The following is a 21,997-nucleotide window of genomic DNA, read 5'->3' on the forward strand; positions in this document are numbered from 1 at the left end:
GTGCAGGTAAATTTGAGACTTTTAATTGCTATTCCACAAATAGCATTTTATAATGTTTTGCTTCTATATATAAATTAAACACAAATAATAAAGTTTTGGATCTTTGGGAGTATTTGTTTTTTGCTATTTTAGAACAACTGCCTCTGAAAAATACTTTAAAGGCAGATTTTTGTAAAATGATGCTTGTTTATCTAGCATGACTTATGTTCTTGAATTGATAGCCTCAGGAAAAAAAAGTTTACAAATGGCACAGTAACATAAAAGTTAAAACAACAATGGAATTGATTTCAGAAGAAACTTCAGAGGTATAGAGCTGCTGAATACTCAGGTTTTAAGTTTTACAAAATAAAATATAATAAACAAATACTTATGCATTTCAAATCATCCAAATATATGTTGTCCAGCACTACAACCACAGAAGACCTCATCTTTAAACATCTGAGCACCAATACATACTATGTATACACATTTTAAAGCAACGCTTCTCGGAGAATCGATTTCTCTTCTTAAATTCACATATAAAACGCATTCTTATTTCAGGAAATGAAAACTGGATGTAATAATAGAGATGAATTTATATCTAAATGCCCCTCCATAGTTTTCTTACAATCTTTTAATAAACAGTGATTCATACTTCAATGTATACTTTCGGAAATTAAAAGTGACCTTAGTAAGAAATTCCATGAGCCCTTTCCCAGTCTTCCCAGAGAATCTGAGATGCTGTACCCCAGGGACTTGGGAGCAACTGGCTTCACTACCAAATCTGCCCAAGTGCACACAAAGGCACTAGCACAGAGAAACTGTTAAAATGTAATAACAGGATTTAAGATGGTTACTATATTCTCCAATCCCATAAAATAGAGCAAGTGTTATTTCACTCATTTCATTTTCTATGAGGAGGATGGGAATGTGCTCCCCTCCCCCACTGTCATTTAAAACCAAGCAAAATTGAAAACCACTTCCTGCCTGCCACAAAGTCACCAGTACTGCACACGGAGTCATTTTAACTCACTTTTGTGTCGATCTTCTTGAAGGCAGGATCATCCTCATCTACCTCGAAGTAGATTTCGGTCGTGGTGATGGAGAGAGTCCCCTTGGCCACTACCACAGGAGCAATGAGCTGGGCAGGAGTGCTGAGAACCACTGGACCTGAAAGAAGAAGGCACCAGAGGAGTCAGGCTGTGCCTCTTTGCCCTTGCTTGCTCCCTCCCGGAAGGGCACCTCAGGTTTTTAAACATGCACTGAAAAAAAGTGTCTATATTATGCGGCAAGCTCCTTTCATGTGAGATAGGTCTGCTTAGTTGTTACACGTTCTTATAACCAGACTGGAGATAAATAATTCTATAAAAACCCAAGAGGTCACAAAATCGAATAAGTGACCCTCACTAAGCAAGTTTGCAACCTCTGCCTAGAAATCCTACATGGTTAGTGGGGCGCTGACATTAACCAACTTAAAAGTGCAGAATGACTCTCTCAGGCCCTGATTTTCCATTGAGCACGCACGGGCTTTCCGTTCGGAAGAGACGCTCAGGGCAGTCAGCACGGTCCCCAAAGACCAGCCAACGTGTAAATCCCGTCCACTGGGCAGCAGCGGCCCCCCAGGATGGGGGGGAGGATGTGAAGAGGTACAGGTCTAATATGTAAACCCCACTGCACTAACGGGTTTGCATCTTGCAGGGAGGTATCCCCACGCGCACATCGATACACTCGCAAAACGCGGACGTTAAATACATTGTTTATGCAGAAAAGCAGGAAAATTGTAGCAGTGATTTTTTTCCTCACCTGTAATAAGCCAAACATTATGAAATTGTAAGACGACTGAACAAAACGATTCTCAGAAGAGCATCTGCAAAGTGCCCTTTCTCAACTTTGGGGACTAGAAAAACTAAGCTTCAGTAAAGAGATTTTTAGAAAGTGTGCCTACTAAGGTGCTTACTTCGAATTCCTTCCACCTGAGTTAAAATCGAAAATTAAAAATCTCACGTATTAGAATATTAATTCAAAAGGGGAGGGGGTTACTTAACTGCCCCTTTAAGATTCCCCGTAGAGCGGGGACATTCTTCGCTCCCCTCAAGTCTGTACTTAAAATATAGACTTAGAAAAAAAAAAATGTATTCGTTATTCTGTAGCCAGGGCTCATTATATTCCCTTCTACCCCCGCACCCCCCTCACCCCCAACCCACCCTCTCCAGTACACACTTAAATGAGTCACAGTAACAGTAGAGGGAAAGGAATGAAAAGGTAGGTCCCCTGCGGCCGCTCAGGCCCGGGCCCCTCGCGAGCAGCGGCTCCTCGCGGGGAGACCCGTTCGCACCGCCGGAACCGCGGCGAGCAGGCCGGGCCTGGTCCCCGTCCGAGTGCGGGGACCGCGGCGGAGCCCACGATTCCAGGGAGCGGCACACGCCGAGTTCACGACCATCCTGCACAAAGCCGGGCGTTTCTGCTGCAGGAGGACCAGGGAGGAATCGGCCGGCTGTCGCGCTTAAAGGGCGGGGGTTTGGGGGTGGTGGTGTGTGTGGCTGTGGGGCAAACTGGGTGTCAGCCTGCATCCCGGTCGGGACCGCCCGCCCGGGGCGGGCTCACGAGGAGCCCCTGCTTTCACTCTGCCGCTTCCCAGCCCCTTCAAGCCCGCAGCCGGGGAGCCCTCCCGGCCCCGGCTACCGGCGCGGGTCTCCGGCGGGCAGCTTCCGCTGGGGCCGAGCGGAGTCAGGGGTCCGCCTTGGCTCCATAAGGTTTTTCTTTCCAAAGGGCTAGGCGGTCGATCTGAAGCGCCACTTTAAAGGCTCATCAATCTTAATCTAGGTTGCTCAAGTAATTATGCCCGAATCTCTTGTACGATTACAAGTGGATTTGGGTTTCTATTCCCCAGGCCCTCCTTTGTGTTTATTGGAGGGTCTGCGCGCGCGCTCCTCCGAAGCCCCCCGCGCTCCGGCCGGTTAGAACCGCTCCCTTAACCCTTAAGCCGCCGTGTCGCTCGTTTGGAGGCCACTCTTCGTACTTCTCTTCGGTAGAAATCCGGGAGGTTTACTCTTGACTGGGGCGAGGTGAGAAAGAAGGTGACCTGATTCACCTCGGAAACTGTGTCTTCCTACCCATCCTTGGGCCTTGATGAACCTTAAGCAAAGTCCTCATTCTAAACACGGAAAGCTACTGATCTCTGGTTTCATAGAATATTCTGGTGTTTGGAGACGATGAATGGTCAAAAACATTAAAAATGGCGAACTGCTTCGTTCTCTTAAAAAACAGTTTAAAATATCCAAACAAATTGGAAAAACGGTAAAAATCATGATACCCGTTATTAAAACCACAGAAACTGATTGACCGAAATAGACGGTATTTTAATTACACAATTAATTTTAATTACGAATTTTAATTACACAATTCTGTGAACTTTTAACGGGGAACACATTTCCGCTACCTGTTTCTCTGACTATCTGAAAGGCGGCTGCGTTTCCTTTTGATTTTACTCCAAACGCGTTCTACTGAATTGGGATTTTTTTTTTTTTTTCTGGGGGTCGGTGGTGGGCGGTTATAAAAGGGCTTCGAACTGGTCCTTCTTTAAGAAAGGCACTCATGAAATATTCAGCTTTAATAGTGTGTCATTTTTACCCCTGTCCTTTGGAAATCTCCAATTACAACTTCCAATTCCATAGCATGTTTAAGGAGCGCTGAGTCTTTTTGTTGTAGCCTTCAGGGAGCAAACCAGCCGCAGAGAGAACAGAGTTAATCCACTACAGCGATAACAGAGAGGGGATTATGTTTTAATCCCCTTTGGGGGAGCCTCTGGATTTTAGGGATCCGATATTAAAATGTTTACATAAGGCAAGGTCACAAACCAGCACCCAGCATCTTCCAAGTGGAAGATCTGGTTATTTGGAAACCTTGGATTCCTTTCCAAATAAAAATAGTTCAGAAAGGGCAGCACGTCTAGACGTCAGAGTGATGTGGCAGATTCTGTTCTAGAAGATAACTAGATACATATTTAATCTGTTGGGTGTAGGGAACTGGGGACTGGATGTAGATCTATTCATGCTAATCAGTACCATGGCAATAAAAGGATCCATTGTATCAAGGTCCTCAGGCACACACAGAAGTAAAGTGATGGATATTAAAAGATAGTGAAACAAATGGATGGAACCAAACCACCCCCCTTTTTGTTGCTACATCCAGTGGTTTAAAGTTTTACCATCAAAAGTGCTAACTAAAGGAAAAATAAATGTTACTTACCTTTTAGAATTGGCAGTATAATGTCTAAGAAGTATTGATCCATTACTATTTGAGAGGACAGGGATATGACTTGCCATTAATTTAGATGCTAATTTAAAATCTGAACTAGAACAAAGATTACCCAAGCACAATGGAAACTCTTAAGAAGAGTTAACTTCTCTTTAGAGCCATGGGATCTTTATTCAGTGGAGGGGTAGAGTAGAGTAGAAAATACATATGTTTTATATTTAGGAAGGGAACTATTCATCAAATATATATTTAAAAGTAGAATGTTAAAAACCACTTGTGGGTTTGGAGGATTTTACTGAGAACAAAATTCTAAGCCTAGAAGTCATGATACATCAACTTTTAGACAGAACTTTACAGTTTACACAGGTCTTTTACATTTTTACTTAACTACTAGTTCAATAGTCACAATTTGGGGGCTATGGATGTATCATACCCTCCTGCCAAAAACCACCAGGAACACAACTGGAGTTGAGAAGGTGGTGCTAACTGCTCACTGCCGTGAGGGAGATAGGAAGGAACCATGAGATGACTAGGTAAGAGGGTTCAGAAAGGACTTGCTGTAGGATCAGAGCTCTGGTTAAGTGATTTGGGGAAGGGTTCAAAGAAGAGCTTTGCTCTGGATTGGGCTCTGTCAGGATTGGCAATAATTCTGTGATTAAGCTTAATCTTATTTAGGACTAGACCTTCCCTGGTAGCTTGGATGGTAAAGACTTTGCAGTGTAGGAGACAGGGTTTCTATCCTTGGGTCAGGAAGATCCCTTTGAGAGGGAAATGGCAACCCACTCCAGTATTCTTACCTGGAGAATTCCATGGACAGAGGAGCCTGGTGGGCTACAGTCCATGGGTTCACAAAGAGTCGGACACAACTTGGCGACTAGACCTAGGCTAAAACTGTGATTGATAGAGAAGAAGCAGTCACTCCTATAAGGAGTAAAGGAGGATGTTAATGTTCAGGTAAGTTGTATAGAGTGATCTTGCTTTTGTCTGTGCTTAGACAAAATTATAGTGTTTTTTTACCTCACATCATCATGTGGACTTGTCTGATGCTGGTGTTCTGTGAGGTTGTTTAGGTCCAACAGGAGAACACCATGACTGAGCTGTGAGCCCCAGGCCAGCTCCCAGTGATCCTGAGGCCTCCTTGTAAGGGTCAGGCCAGTTTCCTGAGGTCAGAGGCTGCTTTTCTCTTCCTCAGATTCAGGAATTAATCATTTTTTTAAGGGAGAGAGTCAACAGCATTCCAGCTATTAAAAGTCAATTATGGTGATTAAATTCTCAAACTGCTAAAATTCTTACAAGCTTCAATATAAAGCAAGACAAAGAATATATATATATATATATGGACAAGGAGTTGAAATTCAATTAAAATTGGCATTGTTACAATTATTGATGACTTTTAGTTGGCAAAAAATATACTTAGTGTACATGAAATTATGATGTATTTTAGAGTCACTTGAATATTTTCTAAACTTAGTTTAATATTAATGAAAGTTTTATTAGCTATATGGATTTACTCCAATCTCAATTACTCTGAAACCACATGTTCAATTTGCTGTTGGAACACGTAAAAGACCATTATTTGGGGATAATAAGCATTGACTAATCTTTGTAAAATTACTAAACTTACAGTCCTGCATTATTTAGAAGAAGTAAAACTAATGTGAGATTCTTTATATTTAGTGGAAAAGGATATCATTCCAGAAAATTTTAGCACAAAAATATAGTATGTAAAATTTTACAAACGCTTCTATAGTGAGAATAGAATTTGTAGGACAATAACTCACGGCAGGAGTGACCAAACATATCTAAAATATTTATTGCTGCTTTGAACTTATTTTTAAGTAGGGCACTACCAATTTAAAGGAATGTTTACACCATATGATTACATGAATGAAATGTTTAATCTCAGGGAACTGAAGACTATGAGAATATGAGAAAGCTGGAACTTTGTTTTGGAATCCTAGGAAAACTTTAACCATTAAGAAAATGGAGGTGTTTGTGTATGTGCCTAAGGGTGAGGGCAATTAGGGGTGAATGCTGCAGAAGATCTGAGTTTCCTACTACCCAGAGTTTCCTGGGTTTCAAGCATTTGAAATGCCTCAAAAAAAAAAAAAAAAAAGGAAAGTAACAAAATGTCTACCAGTGACGCTTTTCTTTAAATGCAGAAAATATTGATAGTGGTCCAAATATATTACCAAAATAATGATGCTCTGAGATTTTTCAAAAACTTTTCTTGCAGGGAAAAGAATTCCAGAATATTTTTGCTTAAATCAGGAAAATATAACTTGAACAACTCATAGCATACATAACCCAAGAGTAATAAATTTGCATTCCAGCATTATCACCTCCTTCCCTAACACACACACACACACACACACACACTCCCCACACTACCAATTATGAACACTCTATAAATCCAAATTTTATACAAAACTCACTCTACCCAAGAAATGGCCTCTTTGTGCTCTTTGGCGACTTTTTGAACATAAGTGAAAGTCACTCAGTTGCGTCTGACTCTTTGTGACCCCATGGACTACACAGTCCATGGAATTCTCCAGGCCAGAACACTGGCATGGGTAGCTGTTCTCTTCTCCAGGGATCTTCCCAACCCAGGGATTGAACCTAGGTCTCCCACATTGCAGGCGGATTCTTTACCAGATGAGCCACCAGGGAAGCGAACCTAATCTATCCTTAAGTTTTGAACATAATCTATCCATAAATTGAGATGAACAATAACCAATCATCCCGCTGTGCAGTGTCTTCCTTAGATTGTTACTGTGTAAAATGAGACAGATGCTTCAAAATACACATGAGTCTTTTCAGAGGTGAGCAAACCTACTTCTGGTAAAACTCAGCTTACCAGAGTCTGAAGCAGAAACAGAAACAATGGAGCCCTCTATATAAGATAAACTGAAGACAACATTTTAACAAAATATCTATTCACCATGGTAGAACATCTATCTAAAACCCCATTTAATGTGTTTATAATAAACAATTTTATAAGTCCTACGAGATAATTTGATAGGCCTTAACTTTAGTTAACCTATCATTTATGTTTGTGATTCTTTTGTAGACCCGATAACTCTTTATGTTAAAATGAAACCAACAAAAACCAGTGCATTTTCGGCAAAGACAACTCTACAGAAGGAACAGCTTACAAAGCATATATACTCTAAGTAAAATATTCCTGAATTATTTCCCAGCATAAACATATACTAAAAAGCAGTGATAATTTCAATGTCTGTGGGTGATAATTTGCTCTGCCTTTTGATTCACTAGGTGAGCCAGCTGAGAAAACTGTGATTCTAGTTATATCACGTTCAGTACAACATATGGAATCCATTCTTCGGTTTCTGGAAAGGTACTGACTCTTTCATGGCACTAGGATATCATTTAATGATCAAGAAGAGTAACTTCCTACTAGATTGGATGAGTGAATAAACTGGGGGACATGATTTAAATCTACTGGACCAGGATGACTAAGTCTTTGCACCCCTTGGTTAGAGGACTGACTTGTTTTTACTTTTTCATGGTTTCCTGGGCACATCTTTATTGCAGCACTTAAAATGCATCAGATGTCTGCATTTAGAAGGCCGTTTCTCCCATTTGGCATAAGCTACTTGAAGACAAGGGAATTATTTTCTCTCAACTGAATACAGAAAATGATAAACATCTTTGTTGCATTTATATATCATAGTAAAACGGTCAATTAAAATAACAGATTACATCTTTTATATTTTTCTGGAATTGATTTCAAGTTGTTCTTTAAAAATATGCTGGACTTTGCATTTTATAGAAGAGATCAATTTTAAAATATGCTCCAATAGGAGTTAAAATGCAGCTGGTCATTCCAGCTATATATACATATAACATGCATACTATTATTTTTTAAATGACATAATTTTATAACTGCCACATTTTTCCCAGTGTGTAAGTTGTTTTCTCTTTGTAAATTAAATACCGAGACAAATGTTGAACTCATTTAATTCATTCATTCATGTAGCTAGCAAAAATTATTCAATTATTCACTGTTTCAAGCACTGAGAGAATGCAGTAATGTATAAGGTGTGGATCTTACCCACAAACCGCTTAAAATACATAGCAAAGATAAGAAATATATAGGAATAAGTATGGAATAAAGGAGAAAGAGTTTACCTAAGCATTGTTAAAGCACTTGACATGTATGAATCTCATTTGTTCCTCGTAACACACCAGCAGATAGGTACAGCTATGATTTCCATTTTACAGAGAGAAAATGAGACTGGGAGCTGAAGCAACTTAGGGAAGGTCACTCAACTTGGAAAGGGCAGAGACATGATTCAAACCTGGTGACCTGACTCCAGGGTATTTACTGGTAAGTATACTGCCTCCCGGGCTTCCCTGGTAGTTTATCTGGTAAAGAATCCACCTACAATGTGGGGGACCCCAGTTCAATTCCTGGGTTGGGATGATCCCCTGGAGAAGGGATAGGCTACCCACTCCAGTGTTCTTGGGCTTCCCTGGTGGTTCAGACAGTAAAGAATCCTCCTGCAATGCCGGGAGACCTTGGTTTGATTCCTAGGTGGGGAAGATCCCCTGGAGGAGAGCACAGCAACCCACTCCAGTATTCCTGCCTGGAGAATCCCCATGGAGAGAAGAGCCTGGTGGGCTACAGTCCATAGGGTTGTGGAGAGTTGGACTAACTGAAGCGACTTAGCATGGCACAGCAAGGCATACAGCCTCCCACCAAGAGCAGAACATAAAAATACTAAAAATCCTATAGACAGTCACCGAACTGTAAGATTTCCAGTCTCTTGGGGAGGATGTGGTGGGGCCAGGTGAGGCAATGAACTGAAGTGAGTTGTGATGGATGGATGGGTAGGATTCAGATAGGTGGATGTACAGGGAAGAGTGTGTGAGCAGGAACAGAGTTTGAACAAATAGGGCGGGATACGCACAGGAGAAAATCAGATGGGACAGCAGTTAATAGATGTGAAGGGGAACAGTGCTGGATGAGACTGAAAAAATACATGTAGCCTTGAATGTCATATTTTTTAGGTTAAGGAACCAAAGATTAAAGCTCAGGTATCACAGTGTGGAGCAGCAGTGTCTGTCCTTTTTTGAGCTCACGCATCTCTTGAAGATGATTAAATATTTGGTCCCTTCCTAGAAAAATCCACATATGAACATTCATCCATCCTGACTGCATAAAAGCGAAGTACTCATATTTTGCAGAAAATAAAATTCGGTTATTTATCTTGATGTCCTCCTCTATCTAAAGATCTTTCTGCCTCTGTATTTACTGTTATTTCTTTTCCTCCAGTTTTCTTCAGGAAAAAAACTGCTCATCCTCAATTTGAACTTTCGTACTGTTCAAGTCAGGTACTCTCTCCACCAGGCTATCAGTCCTACCCTCCCCCACTTCTGCTTCTCTCTTATCTTGGTTTCCTCTCTTTAGTTAAGCTTCTAGACACCAGTTTTTACCTCTTAGTTCATCACTCCCATTCACTGCTTTTGTCTTCACCCTCATCCTCTACTTAGGCCAAGGTGTTAGGGACCTACATGTTAATTAAAATGCTAAAGGCTTGGAAAAGTCCTTCCATTCATTAAAAAAAATAAAAAAGAAAACACAATCTGTGTAACGTTTTATTTTTAAACCCAGAATTTCCTAAATATATTTAACTACATATTTTCTTTTTAGCATATTTCAAAATAACTGTGTTCCAAGGAATATCAGTTTGAAAATTACTGAGTCAGAGTTCCTTGATTTCTGCAGTATATTACAGACGAAACTCATGCTTATTGCACTTTATAGAGAGTTTTTTTTTTTTTTTAACAAACTGAAGTTTGTGGCAATCTTGCATGCAGAAACTCTTATCAGCACCAATTTTTGCAACAGCATTTGTGCACTTCAAGTCTGATTGTCACCTTTTGGTAATTCTCATAATATTTCAAACTTTTTCATTATCATTATATTTGTTACAGTGATGTATGGCCAGTGATCCTCGATATTACTACTGTAATTGCTTTTGGCCACCATGAACCCCACCAAGATTGTGAACCTAAGTGACAAATGTTGTGTTTCTTCTGACTGTTCCATTGACCAGCGCATTCTCTTGCTTTTCTCCTTTTCCCTGGGTCTCTCTGTTCTCTGAGACACAACAATATTGAAATTAGGCCAATTAATAACCCTACATTGGCCTTGAACTGTTCAAGTGAAAGAATCAGTCATAGGTCTCTCACTTAAAATCAAATGCTAGAAATGATTAAGCTTAGTGGGGAAGACATGCTAAAAGCAGAGATAGGTCAAAAGCTATTCCTCTTGTGCCAAAGAGTTAGCCAAGTTGTGAATGCAAGGGAAAAGTTCTTGAAGGAAATTAAAAGTGCTACATCAGTGAACACATGAATGATAAAAAAGGAAACATCTTTATTGCCCATTGGAGAAAGTTTGAGTGATCTGGATAGAAGATCAAACCAACTACAACTTTCCCTTAAGCCAAAGTCTAACCCAAAGGTTCTAACTCTCTTTAATTCTATGAAGGCTGAGAGAGGAGGTGAGGAACTTTTTCAGAAAAGTCTGAAGCCAGTAGAGGCTGAATCATGAGGTTTAAGGAAAGAAGCTATCTCTGTAATATACAAGTAAAAAGTGAAGCAGCAAGTGCTAATGTAGAAGCTGCATCAAGTTTTCCAGAAGGTCTAGCCAAGATACTTAGTTCAGTATCTTGAACAACAGATTTTTTTTTTTTTTTAGATGAAAAATGACCGTCTATTGGAAGAGGATACCATCCTTCTAGGACTTTCAAAGCCAGAGAAGTCAATACCTTAAGCTTCGAAGAACAGGTTGACTCTTGTTAGGGTCTAAAGCAGCTGATGACTTTAGGTTGAAACCAATGCGAATTTGCCATTCTGAAAATCCTAGGGCCCTTAAGAATTATGCTGAAACTATTCTGTCTGTGATCCGTAAAATGAACTAATGAAGCCTGGATGACAGCACATCTGTTGACAACCTGGTTTGCTGAATATTTTAAGCCCAATGTTGAGACATACTGCTCAGCAAAAAAAATTCCTTTCAAATTATTACTGCTCCTTGACAATCCACCTGGTTACCCAAGAGCTCTGAAGGAGATGTACAAGGAGATTGATGCTGTTTTCAAGCCTTCTAACATAATGTCTATTCTGCAGCCCATAGATCAGGGAGCTGTTTTGACTTTCAAGTCTTTGTAAGAAGTACATTTCATAAGACTGCAGCTGACATAATAGTGATTCCTCTTATGAGTTTGGGGAAAGTAATTTGAAAACTTTCTGGAAAGGATTCACCATTCTAGATGCTATTAAGATTTGTGATTCATGGGAACAGATAAAAATGTCAACAGGTGTTTGGAAGAAGTTGATTCCAGCCCTCATGGATGACTTTGAGGTGTTCAAGACTTCACTGGAGGAAATAATTGTAGATGTGGTAAATACAGCAAGAGAACTAGAATGAGAAGTGGAGCCTGAAGATGTGACTGCAGTGCTGCAATCTCATGATAAAACTTGAACAGTTGAGGAATTGTTTCATATAGATAAGCAAAGAAAATGGTTTCTTGAGATGGAATCTACTGCCTGTAAAGTTGCTGTGAAGACTGCGGAAATGACAACAAAGGATTAAGAATGGTACATAGGGACTTCCTTGGTGATCCAGTGGCTAAGACTCCACGTTCCTAGTGCAGAGAGCCTGGTTCAATCCCTGGTCAGAGACCTAGATCCCACATGCCACAACTAAGACTCGGCCCAGCCAAGTAAATAAATACATACATACTTTAAAAACAAATGGTACATAAACTTAGCTGATAAAGCAGTGGTGGGGTTTGAGAGGACAAAGCTCAATTTTAAAAGATTCTGTTGTGGGCAAATGTGATCAAATAGCATTGCATGCTACAGAGAAATCATTTGTGAAAGGACGAGTCAATCCATGTGGCAAACGTCACTGTGGTCTTATGTTAAGAAATTGCCACAGACACTCCTGCTTTCAGCAACCACCACCTTGATCAGTCAGCAGACTTCACATAGAGGCAAGACCCTCCACCAGCAAAAAGAGTATGACTAGCTGAAGGCTCAGATGATGGTTGACATTTTTTAACAATAATATTTAAAAATTAAGATATTTTCACTTTTTTAGACACAATACTATTGCACACTTACAGACTATAGTATAATTTAAACATTAACATAATTTCTATGCACTAGGAAAACAAAAAATCACGTGACTTGATCGACTCCAATACTCGCTTTGTGGAACAGAACCTACAATATCTCCCAGGTGTGCCTGTATTCTCTCCTGTTCTCTTTCTTCCTGACCTCCTTCTTGGTATCCCTGAGATGTTGTCTTTTGTTGGCCAGTTAAACCTTATGTTCCACAGGGGATCTGACTTTGGGCTGCTGCTCTTCTCTTTATATATTCTTACTTTCCTTCGGTGATCTCAGGGGTTTAAATTATGAATTCTATGCCCAACTTGGCTCTCAAATTACAAACCTTCATATATATTAGAAAAACTCAGATATCCAACAGACCAGGATGACCAGTCATCTTCATTTCTCTTTCCCCTAAAGCCCTGCATCTTTACATTCCCAAACACATTTAATAGCTTCTAGATAATTACTTCTCCCAGGCCAGATTCCCCTCATTCCTACTCCTCACAACTGATTAATTATCATGGTCCCTCACATCTGACCTCCTCCGTGTTGTTCGAAGCTGTCCCCTTCTCTTTCTTCTACCACCAATTTAGTTCAAGCTTTCATTACCTCTGATGTGGGCAACAAGAGCCTCTTACCTCAAGTCTAGACATCCTAAAATCATAATCAGCACAGTGGCCTGAGTGATTTTTTTAAAATTAATTAGTTCTTTCCATTGCCATGCTTAAAAATCATTATTGTCTCACTGTAGCCTTTAGGGTAAAATATAGGGTCCTCATGGCACAAAATGCACCACCTGTAACCCTGTCAATCTCAGCTTCAGAGATTTCTGCCTCATACTTTGACCTGAATAACTGAGAACTAGTGTAGTTTCACAGGGAAGGTGATATTTTAGCACGTGATGTTCACATGTTGTCTGTAAAAACTCCAAATTTTAACTTATGATTCCAGACTCAAAACAGGAAACATCCATTCTAGGAAGGCTTTCCAGAATACACATGGTGGTCAAGGGCCCTGTTTTGTGTTATCATGGTTTCCTTTGTATATCTAGGACGTTTTTTTTTTTTTTTTTATTCCATTATCTGTTCTCCCACTATACTGTAAAGTCTTTGAAAACAGGAACTTTAATCATGTGTCTTTTTACCCCAAATACCCACCATAATGTCTTACACACAGTATATGTTGAATATTTTATATTTGTTTTGCTTGGATAACCACATCCAACGTGAGTCAAGTTAGGATCTGACAACAGAGAATAAGGACTCAAATAGGTCCTTCCAGCTCTTATCTTTATTGTGTGTGATGAATTTTGACATTTTCTATTTGAATCTTTTCTCTTTTATTTCATTTACAAAAACACTGGTAATAGTTCAAGTAATTGATTTGCTAACCCATCAATAGGTTATAACTTAGGATTAAAAAAAGAAAACAGTGATGTAATAGATGAATAAGGGCTTTTGGTGAAAGAATGGGTTCACTTCTTGGCCCACTTATTTGTTATGTGATCATAAATAAACACCCCAAAGTCTGACCCTAAGTTTACACATCTTAGAATGAACTGTAATACCTAATTCATAGAGTTGTGAAGTTTTCAGCCTGTAGGGCTGTTTTTTCCCTTATGCAAATTCTATCTCCCAGCATCATTTGCCCATCTGCACTTACTCTTTACTACTTAACTAGCTCATCCTCTCCCCACACCCTGAAAACTGCCTGGTGAATACAGACTTATCCACACAATCCATTCTTAGATGCAAGATTTATTTGTGTGTGTGAGTGTGAGAGAGAAAGATTTTATTTTTTCACACTTCTCATTTTTTACTGGGGTATAGCTGATTAACAATGTCATGATAGTTTCAGGTGAAAAGTGAAGGGACTCAGCCATACTTTTAAAGAAAGTTTTCCTGATATTTGGTTCTTAAGGTTCCTATTTTAGATACAAATTGAACATATTTAGCCGCTTCATCTGCTAAAATATATTTAGCTGTTTCATCTGCTAAAAATGAGGGGAAAATTCAACAGAACTTTTCAACAAAAAAACACATAAAACATTACTATTGGTCTTCTTTTGATCAATAAAACTGCCTAAACTCTTTGTCTGGAAAAAAGATTTTTAACAATACTTAGCCAGCAAATTCTGCCTGACTTTCTCTTCTTTTTTGCTGATACAAAGTTCTAGATTTATATTTTATTGGACTGATGCCTGAACTGATGGAGCAGATTTTACTGGAATAACTACATAAAAATGGATTTCCATGTAAAAACTTATTCTTAGTGCTATTTATGTTGGAGATCCTTCTGCAGGCTGTGACTCTGGCTCCGAAGCACTAAGTCATTGAAGCAAAATAATTAAATCAATAAAATATTTTCAGTATGCAGAAAGACTTATTTGTCCTTTTGTATGGCACTGCTCTGAGAAGACAATGGCACCCAACTCCAGTACTCTTGCCTGGAAAATCCCATGGACGGAGGAGCCTGGAAGGCTGTAGTCCATGAGGTTGCTAAGCGTTGGGCATGACAGAACAACTTCACTTTCACTTTTCACTTTCATGCATTGGAAAAAGAAATGGTAACCCACTCCAGTGTTCTTGCCTGGAGAATCCCAGGGACGGGGGAGCCTGGTGGGCTGCCGTCTATCGGGTCCCACAGAGTCGGACACGACTGAAGCGACTTAGCAGCAGCAGCATGGCACTACTCTAAATGTGGGGGCAAAATCAGTTTTTCACCTAATTGTGAATTAGTGCCAAATTCTTTCAGAGGGAGCACAGAACACTCTGGAATGAGGCAGTGATACCATAATGAAACCACCCCTTCCTCTTTTTCAATTAACTAAAACCCATAGTCTGACATTGGGAAAACAGTTTTGTTATCTCACACTTTTTTCCTCCAAGAGTGACAAACGAGGTGACCCATACATTTTCAACAAGAGAATAAAATTCACTCATTCGTACACTTAAAAAAAAAACAAAAAACATGGCATATTGAAACATTAGCTTCCTAGGAGAGAGATGGTACTTGAATTGAGTTGCAAGCTGCCCCTATTTTGCATGTTGGTGGTATATGGTTTAACTATAGTTTATAGTTTAACTATAAATCTGAAAGAGATTACTTTGTGGGATACTCTCCATACAGCGAAAACAGTAAAAAATAAAAATAGGTCTCATCTAAAATGCTTTATTAGAAAGAAAGAGATCTCATCACAGTGGTCTTGAAAGATCTACAGCATACAAAGAAATGCTTATTCTTAAAATTAAAAAAAAAAGATGCAAGAAAATTATATATGATCGGAATCATGGTTTATGTGTAATAAACATAGTTGAATTATATCCTTTTATATTTTAAATTTACAGAATTTGATTGGTGGGATATCATTACAGTTAAAAGTACCTTAAAAGTGTTTTTATAGACTACAGAATCCATGGTTGGAGGAGACACATACTTTGGCAGATAAAGAGAGATGGATATAGTAAAATGTTTGCAGACTCTAAAATGGCCATGGAGACACTAAAAATAATTAAGAAAGGCTAAGAAAGATAGATATTCAAGGTGAAGCTTTCACTGATTTTCACAACTCTTCAACTGAATTTAAAATTAACGTAGAAGTTTAAATATTTTAGCTTTGGTAAGAAATGAGCATATGTTAACACTGTCTCTAAGATCTTTGTGAATTCTGTGTTTGAAACTGAACACGAACCCTTTGGGTATACTATTTATGAGTGCAAAGCAACTTTCTAATTCCAAGAGAGAAAGACTTACCAGGACTCATGAGGCTTTTTCAACATCAAATAGCTTTTACTAAACAACATTTTGATGAGTTAAGTGTGACTGAGTCGGGGACATATGGATTAAATTTCCCTTAAAATACACATGGGTTTAAAAATTAAGGAAAAAATCCTGAGCAAAAAATAATGCTTTTCAGAGAATCTAGCATGTTTAAAAACTATTTTCCTTTAAATACAAATATCAGGTTGACTACAGTCTAGTTAGACTTTGTAATTAAAACTACTTAATTATAAATGCCAGGGATTTAAAAAAAAATATTAGTTCTATCGGGAAAAGAATCTTCATTAATTCTACTTGATTTGAGTTGTGTGGAATAGTTAGGCCTAACTCAAGCAGACAAGATCTGAGTCAGAGTTTATCTCCATCTATGAAACACTGACCTTGTTTTCATGTACAGAACTTATTCTCTTATTCCATTAAACAATTATAATATTTTTTTTTCTGTGATTTCAGCTCATACTCTTTTTTTCTTATTTAAATAACACATTTCCTTGAAAAAGTCTTCAGTTTTAGAATTCTGCCGTTCCTTTCATTTTATTATTATAATTGTCTAGAATCTTGAGTTCTTCCTTCTTGTTTGCCCTATGTTTTGCTTTACCTTCCTTTCTTAGCTCAGTTTTTAGGTAACCTTCACTTGCTATATACACAACTTTGTCTCTGGGTGCTGAACATTCCAAGTTAGAACACTTAAAGGCCTAATTATCTCTCTGATCATCTTAATTGTCTACTTTCACTTACCTAGGGTAGACATACTCTGTACCATAATTTCCTGGTTATTTGATTTACTGAAGAGTGGAAGTAGAACTAATTCTCCTGATGACTTTCTTCCCTATCAGTTTCTGAACCCCAGAGTTCTACATAGTCACTAAGTACTCAAAAGGTGTTAATAAGTAAGTAAATGAGTACATGAAATGCAGTCAAGTAGATTTAGGGAGGTAGGAATGGTCAAACTTAAAAAAATTTCTAAAAAACTGGTGTAGGGAGTCAACTATACAGTGATGGAAGATAATTAAAATTGTGAAGGTGAGTACTTTATATGTATACAGATGTTGAATTATAATGCTGAATACCTGAAAATTTCATAATTTTAAAAACTCTAAACAAGTTTCTCCCCCATTCACATTTGATAATTGCTTTCATTTTGAATTGGTAGAACAAAGACTGAAAGAAATGCAAACAGTTCTACCAGTTAACACTGAGAAAAGCAGTCTGAACAACCACTGCCCAATAAACATCAGTGGAATTGCACTGGGAACTGTTATGAGCATTAAAGGTGAGCCATGCGAGGAAGGTGACTACATTCTACTTTTCTTAGGTCTCCTACTTAGATCTAAACTTTTTCTCAGTCTTAAATTCACATAATGTATTTCTTATAAATTTCAGATTCTTGATTTTGGTTAGAAAGTGTGTGTATGTGTGCACCTGTGTGTAAAGGATTGTAAATCTACCACCTCACCACTTTGAAAACCTTCCCTCCCAGAAAAATCCAACCCCTTACATTCTAACACTTCTTCCTCCTAATGCTAGTTTCCTGTACTAATTATAATTACTCTTTTCAAAATATTCAAAGCAACATTATAGTCCATTGGTTACAGGACATGTTTTCTATGTGGTAGAGAAAAACAATTTTTTGATTAGGAGTTCACAGGGGTATCTTCATGTTAAAAATGGTGGAACCTCAAGAAACATTTAGTTAAAGTGACATAATTCCTGGAAATTGGGATGGAACCAAGATTAGCTTAACTGTAGGTATTCTTACTCTGGAAAAGTCAAGTGATTATCTGAATGAATGAATCAGTATGAACATATGATCTGATAATTCAAGCCCCAAACACTTAATTTCAATAGCTTAAAAGAAGTTTTATTTTGTCTCTTGATTTTGGTATAAATTATCCAGTAATTATCTCAGCTCTCCAGCTTACGTATAATGAACTTTTTCAATGGGAACATTTTAAGGGCAAGTAATCTTTTTAGACAATTTCCTCATGGTTCAAAGGTACAAGGGATATAGTTGCTAGTGTTACAGTCTAAAAGGAGGGAAATATACAGAAAAGCATCTGCAAAACAAGGCTTCAGTAATAAAGTGTCTTGAGAGTAATATAATCAAAATTTTATGGGTTAGCTATAATAAAAAGATAGATAATAACCAGCACTGGGAAAAATGTGGAGAAACTGGACCCTTGCACACTGCTGACAGGAATATAAAATAATGCTGCCACTTTGGAAAGCAGTCTAGTAGTTCCTCAAAAAGTTAAAAATAATTATTTGACCCAGCAATTCCATGCCTAGGTATACACCCAAGAGAAATAAAAGCATATGTTTGCATAAAATGTTGCAAATGAATATTCACAGCAGCATTGTTGTAATGGCCAAAAGATGAAAACAAACCAAATGTCCATAAACATTTGATAAACAACGAAGGATGGATAAACAAAATGTGATACAGTCCAACAGTGGAATATTATTCACAGTAAAAAAAGACATACACGTTACAACATGGATGAGCCTTGAAAACATTATGATAACTAAAAGAAACTAGTCACAAAAGACTCCATATTATATGATTCCACTGACATGAAATGTGCAGAATAAGCAAATGTATGGAGACAGAAAGCAGGTTAATGGTCCTCTAGGGCTGGAAGGAAGGGAGGGAAGATGAGAATTTTGGGAGGAATAGCTAAAGAGTATGAGATTTCTTCTTGGGGTGATGAAATGTTCTTAAATGGTGGTGATGGTTACATAACTGTTAATATACAAAAATCATTAAAATCATTGTGCACTTTAAATGAGTCAATTGTATGGTAACAGAAAAGTTGCTGCCAAAAATTATTATGGGAAGCTAAGATTGGCTAGTGAGTATTTCATAAAGTATTGTATTTAAGTAGGTATTTTAAAAGGGTAGAGATTTTGATAACAGGAGATAAGGGATGGTGTACTGCAGAGATGTATCAAGGACATTTTGGGTGGAAAGAGAAGTCTGAACATTGGTGGTGTGGGCTTGCAGAAAATCTTTTCAGTTATTTGACATTAAGTATATGGGTGGATTGTTGGTAATAATAGCTTACATACACACAAAACATTTTTCTACCACTTACAGAACTGATAAAGCATAAAGGACCATTGTCATTAACTCAGAATTCCCTAAATTAGCAAAATTACTAACATTTGGAAGCAATAATAAAGGAATCCACATGCATTATAATTCTATTATGTAAAATATTTCTATTGTTTTACAAATATGTGACAGAATTACTACTCTAAAAAAAATGAAATACATTTTATCAGTGGGAGAAAAGTCTTTTGATCAAGTAAATCATTCACTTGTCAATTCACATAAATTTGAGTTAATTTTAAATTTTACTCAACAATTGTTTGAAGAAATAACTTGCCAAATTAAATTTCAGATGAAAATAAATGAGATTTTAGATTAAAATCAGTTGAATTAAAATAATTTCAATGTTTTAAGTAAAAATATAATTAGTAAATTGAAAATTTTAGTTACATAGGATATCTTAGGTACTAATTCACATTGGTCAATCACTATAAACTAAAACAGCAATTTAAATAAATTAAGTTAGGTGTTATTGTAATTACTGAATTGATTGACATAGTTCTATATTATAATCATATTAGCCATTTGCAAAATATGTAATAAATTGAGCAATTAATAATCATACACATTTATTTAACTTGCCTCTTGAGATGAACAGCTTGGGAAGAAAAGGAACTAAAAGTGAAATAGAAAATTGTTGACATTTAAAACTGAAGAACTTTGTCGACATTTTATCTTTATTAAAACTAAAAGAAAATGGAGAAAACATGAGAAAGGGTCAATATTTAAATCCAAATGTGCCAAAAATGCTCTGTCAGATTTTAACTTACAAGATGATTTGGGGAAACCCATATATAAAGGTAAAATTAATTACCAGGCTTATTCATAAACTTTTAAGTACAGTATACTAGGAGTCCATAAAAATTGAGTTATAAACCAAGGATCTTGTTCTACATCATTTTAGAAGAGTCTTTAAATATATACACATATTTATTTAAATATACTACTTGGTTCATTTTAGTTCATGCCATATACTATGAATTTCTAAGGAAGTATATTATATACTTCTTAACCTTATGCAAGCTACTTACATTTGTCTTGGCCTCTATATCCTGATTTGTAAAATTCAGGTAATATAGGTTATTATACATGAAGCTCTTTGAATACTGACTGGTTTCTAGCAAGACATGCTAGCTATTCTTACTCTTTTTTTTTTCCCTATAAATAAAAACTGACCCTAAGAAAGGCATTATTAATGAACAAATTTTAATTTCTGAGACAGAGATAACAATTATTTGGATCAGAATTCGTTAGAAAACAAATTATATATATATGGTTTAAAACTTATTAACAGCTGATTTTTTGAACCTAAAAATACTGGTTTGTAACCAACTTTCCAAATTATTTTTCTGTAACATTGTCACTATCACAGCAGTCCAGATTAGTAAACAGGCTTTAGTATTTACAAAATGAATCTATGAGGCACCTACAAACTATACAGATGCTTTCTGTGACCCTTACTTCTCGCTTCACAAAACATCCATACCCTACTTCTTTCCTACCGCATTCAGAGATCAGGGTCACATCTGTGCACTGCTGATTTAAACATGAACACTGAAGATCTGGTAGAAGATCAGTGTTTTAGGACACTTTGCAAGGTTTTTCAGACAATGGATTCTACAGAGACTACGAGTTAGGACCAGGTAGAAAGTAAAGGAACAAATTTGCTCAAAGAAAAATCTGTTTAAAAGACAGAAGTGGGAGGAGTACTGAGAGAGTGAATTGGTCAAGGGCCGCACAATTGGATTTTTAAACAATTTACTTCAAGTCTACTTTCTTTGTTCTTCAAGTATTTTAACTTAAGGTTATTTTGAGAATTTTGCTTATAAGCATAAATTAATATTAATAATTACTCTGTCTACTATTAAAAGAGAGAAATACAAAGGAGTTATTAAACTTTATCAGATTTTGCCTCTGGTATTACTGGGCAGATCTTATCATAATAAACTTCAAGGCAGTAGCCAGATATGTATTAACTACCTTTAGTGGAAACTGAAGTCCAGAGATGCTAAACTAAATAACTGTATAATTACTGAACATATCTGTGAGGATATGGGAATGAGGTAAGACAACACATTATCTAAAAATGTCAGGAATCATGTTTGTGAATATTCACCAGTTCATTAGGATCAAGAGTAAGACCGGAAAAACAACAAAAAAAAATTGTGGCAAAAAGAAATAATGACTTCATTTGTTTAAATTGCCAAATGGCCTCAGATAAAAATCTCTGAAGTATTTTTAAAAAGTACAAAAACAACAGAACCAAAACTTGAACATTTACTTAGGAATCTGAGGCAAACACTGGTTCATAGACTTAAGAGTAGTTTTGAACAGGACAAATCATTTTCATGATACAGAATTGCTAATAACATAGGGACATCCAAGAACTGATATTAGAACCGCCTTATTAAACATTTTCTAGGAGAGGGACAATAATGTGCTGTCTCCAGTTTACAATCAACAATAACTTCTCTTGGTAAAATGAGAGTTTTCTAACTGGCAGAAATATGGTTGGAGACATTCCTAAAACATGCCAGGTAATTTTTGGCACACTTCTAGAAAAAGGAGCACTATTTTATAAATAGAAGGATGATTATAAGTCCACTTCTCTGTTGCCATCTGCCACTCCGAAGTTGTATGGGGTGAAAAAGCAGAATAAAGGTTAAGACTCAGCCTCTTTTGAGACTCTAAAGCAGGAGTTTTTAGTCTAAGATCCAGGAT

General features: G+C 37.4%; 1 protein-coding gene across 6 annotated transcripts in view; it reads right to left on the reverse strand.

Moving 5' to 3' along the window:
* The window catches only part of NBEA (neurobeachin), a 674,548-nt gene that overhangs the window by 211,131 nt on the left and 441,420 nt on the right, over window positions 1-21,997 (reverse strand). For all 6 annotated transcript variants that reach the window (XM_070800567.1, XM_070800569.1, XM_070800566.1 and 3 more), the window contains one exon: window positions 1,013-1,149. In XM_070800567.1, coding sequence (XP_070656668.1) covers window positions 1,013-1,149 — 137 coding nt within the window. The remainder of the gene's footprint in view (window positions 1-1,012; window positions 1,150-21,997) is intronic.

The sequence above is a fragment of the Bos indicus genome, chromosome 12 (assembly GCF_029378745.1).
Source record: "Bos indicus isolate NIAB-ARS_2022 breed Sahiwal x Tharparkar chromosome 12, NIAB-ARS_B.indTharparkar_mat_pri_1.0, whole genome shotgun sequence".
NCBI lineage: Eukaryota > Metazoa > Chordata > Mammalia > Artiodactyla > Bovidae > Bos > Bos indicus.